At 43.0% G+C, this 10,412-nt stretch overlaps 1 protein-coding gene across 2 annotated transcripts in view; it reads right to left on the minus strand.

Moving 5' to 3' along the window:
- The window catches only part of PANK1 (pantothenate kinase 1), a 43,206-nt gene that overhangs the window by 9,745 nt on the left and 23,049 nt on the right, over positions 1–10,412 (minus strand). For both annotated transcript variants that reach the window (XM_019502588.1, XM_019502589.1), the window contains exon 3: positions 3,251–3,504. In XM_019502588.1, coding sequence (XP_019358133.1) covers positions 3,251–3,504 — 254 coding nt within the window. The remainder of the gene's footprint in view (positions 1–3,250; positions 3,505–10,412) is intronic.

The raw sequence follows: 10,412 nt of genomic DNA on the forward strand, positions 1-10,412 counted from the left end.
CCCCCCCCCGCCGCCCCTCCTCACACTTCCCCTCCACCAAAGTCGGGCTTACCCTCAGCCATGGCTCTGGCTCCAACCCTGCTCTGGCCTGGAGTATGGAGCACATGCTGGCTCTGGTCCTTGCCTAGCCAAGCAGAAGTGGTTACGGCAGCATTAGCTTTGGCTCCAGCCCTGGCTCCATGACTCAGTTGAAGCTGAAGCTGGAGCCAGAGGTGCCAGCCACTGCCTCTGCTGCTGCTGATTTGGGTGGGGACTGCAGGCAGCATGTGTTTTGTGCCACTGGCTGGAGCCACAACTGTTTGTCTTGGATTCAAGAAAATACAGTGCTTTGTCCAAGTAGATCAGATTGGTTTGGCACGATGTGTTCTTCAATCAATGTACGCTGGCAGCCTTTCCTTCTTCAGGGCTTATTTTTTTCAAGGGGGGAGGGAGGATGACTATATTAGCCATTGTTTAGTCCTCTGGCAACCTCACCCATCTCCCACGACTCCCTAAATATTATTACCAAGAGGTCCAAGGTCCCTTCCACTGTTTTTTTTCCAGTACTGTGGGATGAAGTTCATCAGGCCTACTGATCTAGTCATTCAAACCAAACAAAAAGCTCTGTGATGGTTGCTCATTATCATGATCCTCTGCTTTTTCCCTTGTCCAATGACTTCATTAGCTTTCTTATTGCAGGTTTTTTTGTGTGCATGTGCAAAGGCAAAGGCAAAATAGCTGGTGAGCAGCTCCATGCTCTCATATCTTCTGTTATAGCTCACCCTGGCTATTCAGCTGCAGATCCACAGCTGGCCAGCATCTTTATAGAACTATTTCTTTTTGCTCTCGTCTTCCTAAACAGGTATAATTCATTTTAACTGTACCTCTCCAATTCTGTCTGTGTGAGTTCTTGCTATTTCTTAGTATGGCGACTTGCCTGTCTTTTATGTAATCTTTAGATTTCGAGGCATCAGAGAACTCCTTCTGCAACTATACTGGTCTCCTGCTGTCCTTGTTTCTTTATGTCAGAATAGCTTCTTGTACTACCAATGTGCCCTTGAACTGCCAGCTCTCTTGGGCCACTTTATCCTTCAGTCTGTCCTCCCATGGGACCTTACCTATTTCCTAAGTCAGTTGAATTCTTCCCTGTTGAAATCAAATGGTTTAGTTCTGCTAACTTCATTCTTCCCTTGTCTTAAAATAATAAATTATCATTTTATTCCCAGTTTCCCAACCCTTCAGAGCCTCAGCCATTTCTTCCCTATTGGTCAGAAGTAAATCCAAGTTGGAAGATCCCCTAATCATACCCTCAACTTTTTGGAGCAGAATGTTGTTTTCCATTCAAGTCAGAAATTTCTTTAACATATTGTGTTGGGCGATATTATTTTTCCAGCAGATAGCTGGGAAGTTGAAGTCCCCAACTAGTAATCTCTCCTGTCTTCTGGATAGTTTTCTCACCCCCCTGCTACCAGCAGGTAACAGTCAGATCCTTAAGTCAAGGCTAGCAACAGACCTTATAAACAGCCAACCACAGCCATCCAAGGAGCAAACCAGAGATGGACTGATTTCACAGGAAGCTACTTGTCAGATGCCCGATGGAAACAACTGCTGCTGACCCAAGGTGAGACTTTAGAAAAGTCACAGAATCATAGAAGATTAAGGTTGGAAGAGGCCTCTAGTCCAATCCTCTGCTGAAAGCTGGACCATTAAACTGTATCATCTCATCCAAAGCTCTGCCTAGCCCGGTCTTAAAAACCTCAAAGGATGGAAAGTCCACCAGCTATCTGGGTAATCTGTTCCAGTGCTTTACCACCCTCCTAGCGAGTTTTGCCTAATATCTAACCCTTAACTTCACCTGCTGTAACTTGAGATGGTTAATCTTTGCTTTGTCATTTGCCACCACTAAGAAGAGTCTAGCTCCATCCTCTTCAGAAACACCCTTCAGGTACTTGAAGGCTGCTATTAAATCCCTTCTCAGTCTTCTCTTATTCAGACTAAATAAGCCTAGTTCCCTTAGTCATGTGCACCAGCCTGCCAACCATTTTTATTGCTCTCTACTGGACTCTCTCCAATTTGCCCACCTCATTTCTGTAGTGGGGGGCCCAAAAAGTGGATACAGTTCTCCAGATGTGGTCTCACCAGTGCTGAACAGAGGGGAAGAATCACTTCCCTTGATCTGCTGGCAACACTCCTACTAATGCCTGCAATTACCTGTAGATTGTTGTACTGCCCACCCAGCAGATCTCATGGGGGACTTCACTCACTCTGACAACCAGGGCCTGTGACTGGGAGACTACCACTAGCTCTTTGAAGAAAGCCTCAAAACAGACTTTAAAACCAATTATTCAGTTCTACCAATTTCCATTTAAATAGTAACATTGTGGTATATTTCATATTCAAACACTTTGAAATCCACACTGATCTTGACAATGAAAACACCACTTGGAGAAAATAGCTTCCTATGAGCCATAATGGCCAACGCTCCCTAGCATCTATCAAGGTCCAACACAAGGGTGGGCAAAATATAGCCCACAAGCCAGTTCCAGACCATCAACAGATTTGTTATGGTCCACAGGCAGGCTATCAACTCACTGGATCTGGCCTACAGACAGCCAGCAGCTCCAGTTCTGGCTGCCGCATGGTGCCAGGTGGCTAGGGCTGCTTCCACTGTGCCAGGTGGGCAGACAGGACTTCTTTCCAGCAGCATCAGCTGCAGACCTGGGCAGGGGCTTCCACTGTGGTGCATGGGCAATGGCATCAGCTGTGGACACCACCAGCTGGTTCAGGAGCCCCAGTGGTATCCACAACTGATGCCACTGCCCACCCACTATGGAACAAGTCCCTATCTAGATCCACAGCTGAGCTTCGGGGTGGGGGCTCCTGGCAAACTACAGTTCCAGCTGGGTTCTGGAAAAAGGGAGACAGACGGAGTGAAACAAAGATGGATGCAGCCCTCAACAGGTCACCAAAACTCATTAAGTGACCCTCAAGCCAAAATAATTGCCCACCCCTGGTCTAACATCTCTTGTCCGTCTTAGTATTTCCTATGCAGCAAGGGCACTGAAGTTGAAATATGGTGCTCCAGTCTTACTCTTAGGTGATTCTGTCGTCTTACAGATGTGGTGAGAAGGGCCACAATCTGACGCATGGAGAATGAAGCACATGTAACGCAGGGAGTTAAATCAATATCTTACACAGAACAACCTCAAGGAAAATGAAAATTCAGATATATTTTCACCAGCAAAGTTATGCTTTGGATTAGTATATTTACCTGGTCCCCGTAACTCTTTTATAGTTGTCCTTAGAATACACTGCTAGAACGCTAACCCCTGAGCCTATGTTAACCAGCAACATAGGATATGGATTATCAAGGCAGTAAGGTTTTTTCTGACATTGTTCAGGATCCGCAGGATTTTCAAAATAATAGCACTCTGGCTGGCCATTGAAACCAATGGAATCAACATAAAGCAAGCCTTGGATCAAGCAGTCCAGTTCATCCAGTTTATGGAGCTGCAGATCAGCGATCTGGAAGAGAACAAGTTAATAAATGAACACTTGTGAGTATACACACAACACAGAGAAGGACAAGAGATCTGCTAAAGCACTTAGTACTATCTGACTTGCATAATGTGTCAACATTATAAAGGAACCAAAATTTTATTTAAACATGAAGTCTCAAAAAGAAATGAGTTTGCCATCTGCCTGACAACAGGCAAATCAGAAAAATCACGTGCTACAGTGTAGGTTTCAGGTTTCCTTTGCCTTGACAAAATCCCAGGAAAACTTCACGTCAAAGTCTGAGTTCAAAGCTGCAGTAGTTTCAGAGTCCTACTCTACGCCTATTTACAGCACTTGATAGGAATAGCCAGCAGCTCTATTCAGGATACACAGCATCTTAACACACCATCCATATAAACAATAGTTTAATTACACATTTCCTCTTGTATGGGAAGCGCTGTCTATATATCCTTTTCTATGCTCAGCACAATCAAATCAACAGAATTTCAAGAGCAGGAGGAAGATATTCATGGAAGCAATTTCTCAAAAATGTCCATATTGTGCAATACCCTCTTAGGACAGTCTTTCAGGGAGCATCTCCTTTCTCAACCTGTTCTCCTCCCATGGTTACGTTAGGTGACTATTAGGAGGCAAGATGGTATGGCAATGACTATGGGTATTTGGTTATGCCCTTCATGTTTTATATCAAATTGTTCTTAATGCCACATCCTACGTGTAAAAGCCTTTTCGACTTGCTAGTGGGTTTTCCCTCTACCATTTCCCCCACTAAAGTTTTGGATATCGGGGTGCTCAACCCCAATACAGTCCCCAGTGCTATGTTACCTGGCTCACAGGACTCTCCATGGGTCTGAAAACTTGGTGGCAAGGGTAGCACTGCTCTCCTGCTGTCCAATAGCACATCTGTGCCTACTAAATTGGGTGTACAGAGCAGGGCAAGGGCCAATCCTGGCACACAGGTCTGGCCACGGGCAGCATGGCGGTTTAGGACCCAATCCCGGTACACATGGCCCAATCCCAGCATGCAAAGCAGGGGCAGGACAGGATGCCAGGGCCTAATCCCAACACATGGGACACCATGACTCGATCCTGGCACGGGACTTGATCCTATCACACAAGGATGGCGTAGGGCCTGATCTGAAATGTGCAGAGATTGTGCAGTGCCCAACCCAGGTGCGCAGGGTCAGGTGGAACCAGCGCAGGGCCCAATTCTGCCCACAGCTCAACCCCATGCCATTCATCTGGTCTGCAGGGCCAAAAGGTTTAACACTACTATCCCGTTATTTTACAGTTTGGTTCTTTAATTATTTTCTGGAAAAATTTTACTATGAAAACTAGCCTTTGCTAGGAGATGGTCTATTTCTTGAGGTCAATGCAGAGACTGAGTTTCAAAAGGAAAGATTAATATATTTAACCAATAACCTTAACTCTCCTGCCCACACGTCTACGATACAGCACATTCATCCACTAAACACAAGCACTAGATTCAACAAGACAAAATGCTATCTATTACAGATGGATTTAAAACAGAGGCATTATGCAGATTAAGCAATGCAAAATTCACTTCTCTATATTGATATCAAATAAAAAATATCAAATGTTCTTCTATGGGATGAACATACCCCATAATGAAAATCTTGTAATGTGTCAACAAGGGTAAGTAATCAGTAGTTTTGTGACCGTTACTTTGACTTTCAAAAATGATATAGACTTAAATCCTCACTCTTAGAGCTAAAAATAACCAACCATACAGTGTGTTCCCCAAAGAGAAGTATTAACATTAGTAATATAGAGCTAGGAGAGAAACAGATACTTAAAATATCAAATGTCAAAAGCAAACATTCTGAATGTATTAATCCTAATTTCTGGAAACTCAGGATCAGTCCAGGAGTCTATCACAGAAAAAGAGGTTGTAGGGGCAAGATGAAAGAGACTAATCAGAGGCTGGTTCTTGGCAGCCATGTCCACTGTTGCTTAAGTGCAACAGGCAAATATGGAATTTACTCTGAGTTTGTTGCTGGATCTGAAACAAATGGATATAACCCTACCAAATGCAGAAAACACTACCAAATGACATTTCAGGTCTTCCTCTTCCAATTCCAAACTGAGCAGGTTAAGACCAGGTAATGTGTATATACAAAGAAGTATGAATGTCAGTAACAGTGGTCTACAGATATTAAAATATGAAAGAACAAAGGCCATCTCAATCCCATTCCTCCATGGTATACTTAGCAAACAGTAGTTTTCAAATGCTAAAGTATTTGCAGCAAGTATAATTAATAAGGGCAGCTCCGGTCACACTCATGGGGCCAAACTGCTGCAATTCAACTCGACTCCAGAAACAAGCAAAATGACAAGAGGACGGGGGGAGCTGGTAGCACCCTGACACTGCTAATAAGGCCTCTGTTCACTGACTGCTTGTGCTGGTCACAGCAAAAGGAAGAATTTTTCATTGCTTTGGGAAGATTTAAGCCCCAGATGTTAGTTGAGAGAAATGATCTATGAAGTGACTGACTTTGTGTTTAAAAGAGGGAATGAAATCTTTCAGACTACAATGAAGAAAAAGGAGTATTCTGTTAAACTCTATCCTTAGCTATACTTCTGGAACAACCCTGAAGTACTTCTAAGATCTTACTCGGAAACGGTTATGGCAGAAAGCAATATACATTTATTTATATTTAAAAAATATAATCAGACTCTTCAGATGAAAACATTTAGTTATGTTTGCATTTTCAAACCATCTGTAAAACTGTTATGACTTGAGTTCTATATAAAATATGCATCTAAATTTAGTAATGTTACAGCTAGCTGTTCATCTACCTTATTTGGCCTTTCATTGAGAAATATGAAAAACACTTTTGAGAAATAGTGCAATACATGTAATACAGTGCAATTTTTTAATAAGCTGTATCAATTGCAACAGCCCTACTCTATCCCCCTGGCTTTGGTCAACTTTTCTGGGCATTGCTTCCAATTTTCTTTCCTATAATAGCTTATGGTTTCTCTCTTCTTTCCAGCTTCTTTCCCCCATCACTTAACTGTTAAGCTCTCAACTATCCTACTTTATATATTTTCTTTCTTCTACCCAGACTCTCTCTAAACAGACTTCTCAAGTTTGAAATCAATTTCTCTCTCCCCTGCTCTGCTCACATTGTGCTTTGGAAATCTTCCATTCATTGGCAAGCCTGAGAACAAGACTTACAAGCAACAGACTCTGACTCCATTATCCAGAAGCAACACCTGGAAAATAATGGCCCACTCTCCAAAATTCTCACAAAAAAAAAAATAGAAAGATTTTTGTAGTGTGGTGCTGTTCCAGGAATTTCTCCCCATTTATCTCTGATAAACATGAAGCTCCTTTCACTCCTGACATACTTGTGCAACTAGAAGGAAGAATGTTTCTCATCATTCTGCCTCTAGAGTTACCTGGCTGTTCAAAGGTGATGGCAACAGCAACAGGGATATCTGCTATTTTATCCATTTCACAGATCCTACTATTGACTCCTCTGACCCAGCATGTAGCTAGAGGTCCAACAATCTAGGTAGCAGAAAAGTGAACCTGACAACACTATAAAATGTCACAGCTACCCAGTGGTCACATTCTCTCCTTTAGAGGGAGAGTTATTTTACCACTCTTCTTGCAGTCTGAATCTCCTCCACTAAATAGTTAACCTCCTATAGATGAATTATCTGTGCAATCAACTAGTGACCTGGCCCTGCACAGGTTGACTCTGCAGCCTGCTATGGTCATCTCTACACACGTGCACTGGAAAAGAAGATTAAGTCCTGAATATAGAAATAGATTCAAATGGTATAAATAACAAGATGCATTTGCTTGGAAATAAAAACAGATACAGGATAAACATTTACTGGACCTTACCTACTCATTCTTATACTTTTTGTATCTGTGCATTTTTGTTTCACTTTTCAATGCAAGTAGTAAATGAGATTTGCTATAATATTAACAGATACAAATGCCAAGAGAGCACACACCTCCTGAACATATTTATAAAAATCATTGCAACAAACAATAAACAAAGCAATATTCCATTGGGCCAAAAGGAATCTCATGAGGTTCAAAGACAAGTGCAAAGTCCTGCACTTAGGACAGAACAATCCCACACATCACTACAGGCTTGGGACCAACTGGCTAAGCAGAAGATGCGCAGAAAAAGACTTGGGGGTTACAGTGGACAGTAAGCTGAATATGAGCCAGCAGTGTGTCCTTGTCGCAAAAAAGGCTAACAGGACACTAGGCTGCACTGGTAGGTGTTGTTGCCAGCAGGTCAAGTGACATGATTATTCCACTCTATTCAGGACTGGTGAGGCCACTTCTGGAGTACTGTGTTCAGTTTTGGGCCCCCCACTACAGAAAGGATGTGGACAAGTTGGTGAGAGTCCAGTAGATGACAACAAAAATGGCGAGGGGGCTGGGGGACATGACTCATGAGGAGAGGCTGAGGGAACTGGGCTCATTTAGTCTAGAGAAGAGAAGACAGAGGGGATTCAATAGCAGCCTTGAACTACCTGAAGGGGGGTTTCTAAAGAGGATGGAGCTGGACTGTTCTCAGTGGTGAGAAAACAAGGAGCAAGTCTCAAGTTGCAGCAAGGGAAATTTAAGTTACATATTAGGACCCTTGGAATTCCATTCTCAAACAAGAGTGTAATAAAAACATACTTGCATGCTTTTGATAAGCCATGGAGCACATTACCCAGAGAGATTGTGGAATCTCCATCCTTGGAGGTTTTTAAGACCCAGCTAGAGTTAAATCAAAAACATATAAATACGCTTTCATTATACTTGTTTGAGAATGAAATTCCAATGGATAGTCTGGAAGAAATGCCTATTTTTCCACTCAAATCAAAATTACTGGAAAAAAAAAAATATTAAACCCGCACAGAAAGTTTTCATATTGCTGCTGAACACAACTATTTTTCAACATAGGTCATCAATGGAGACTATTTTTTCAGCTGGTTAACAAGGGCATGTGAGGGTCTGTCAGAAAGCAACACCTCCTAATTTTGACCTCCAAAAGCAAGCCATGGATTTGGAGGGTATTCTTGATGTTCACTACCTGCTTAAGGGCGCCATAGTAAATTCTGAGGTCTATGTTAAAGCACCAAAGAACCTGAACCATTGCATGCAAATATCCTGTCCCAAAGGCATGCCTGAACTGCTGTTTCTGCATGACAACTTGCCCACATACCAGTTTGTGCACCAGTGACAATCTCATGGTTTGGATGTACTGTACTGCCACATCCTTTGTACAGCCCTGAAGATGAAGAATGGGCTATGAGAGGCATGTTTTTGGGATTACAACCAAGTGACAGAGGCCATGCAACGGTCACTGCATAACAGGAACAAGGACTAATGATGTTGGGATATGCGCCCTTGTTCACAGACGGCAAAAGACCATTGACTGAGAAGAATAAACTGGAAGTGCTCAGTACAAGTCTAATATTTTTCAGTTATACCTGACTAAGGAAAAAAGTATAGAAGGCACTGATTTCCAACTGACGCTTTTATTTCACCTTTTGAGATAGATGGGATAAGATAGGATAGAATATTCTGTAAGATGGCCTGAATCCCACTGATTCCCACTGCAAGGCCGTATAACTAGCATGATCACACATCCCGAACTGTCTGGGGGAGAATCTTGGATTCTGTGGGCTGTCCTAGCTGGCTGGTGTAAATTGAAACAAAAACTCCTCAATTCAGCTTCTGTAGGCACTGCCGGCGGCCTCTGCCTGGCCCCGCTATTGCTGAGCAACAGCTGAAAGCAACGTCTGTTCCTTCTGCCTGGGACAGCGATGGACCAGGGTGGAGCAGAACGGCCCAGCAGGGGGTCAGGGCTTGGGCACCTTCATAGTATGAGCAGGGAAGGCCACCCACCACTGGCAGCCTTGTCTTGCCACTGCAGCCACTGCCAGGGCTCAGGCTGCACTTGGTGGCCCCAGGCAGCTTCATGGTAGTGGGTGGGTGGGAGGGGCTACTCCCAGCCTGTGTGTGGGGATGGAGCCTGGCCACAGGCCTCTGTGCTGTCTCACCATCAGGGCTCCTGGGAGCTGTGCAAGGGTAGGGTATGCAGTGGTGTACATGCTCCCCAATTCCCTTAATTGTATGTTCACTGTACTTATAGCAGAGTCCCAAGTGAACCACACTCTGAATCTTCTAAGAATAACTGAAGGTAAGGAATGTTCACATACCTTCCCTGACACATTTGGAAAAGTGCCTAATGAGCATCTTGGTACCCATTACTAGACTGCTTCTCTATTCAGCTCTTAAGAACCTCATGCTGGACACCCTTCAAAATCATCAGGAATTTTTCAATCGACTATAACAGAATAGGGCTCGATTAAAAACTACTTTTTGATCATAAAAATAAGTGTGGTAGGAAAACATGGGAGGTATTATATGCAATACCTCCCATGTTTTTCTACACACACAACGCTTCCCATGTTTCAAACACACACACACACACACAGAGCAGACTAATATTTGAAAATACATATTCATTGTTTCATACATTTCATTGGGGCATTCTCTGTATCATAAGCTAAATGACATCTTATGAGATATTTTTCATTATATTACAGAGTATTTTTATAATGGAAGTAGCAAGAATCTTAGATCAGCAGGAAAAAGTTAAAAAAATTTGAAGATCATTTTTATATCAGGTGAGCAAGCAAAGAATCTCACATCCTCCTTTGCCTTTTACAGAACTCACTACCCCATTTACTGAAGTGGGAAACTTAACAGACTAGATGAGTCAGAAATCTGTAACAAACTGTGGAATAGTTGCTGTTCTGATACCCAGTAGATGAGCAACATGAGTAAAGGCAACTAACTGTACAATAACAACGTTCATTCAAAGGAAACCCTTGCAAAGCCAGCAGGCCAAGGCACTTAAGGGAGC

This window comes from Gavialis gangeticus, unplaced genomic scaffold, assembly GCF_001723915.1.
Source record: "Gavialis gangeticus isolate Ggan-Ray unplaced genomic scaffold, GavGan_comp1, whole genome shotgun sequence".
Classification (NCBI taxonomy): Eukaryota; Metazoa; Chordata; order Crocodylia; family Gavialidae; genus Gavialis; species Gavialis gangeticus.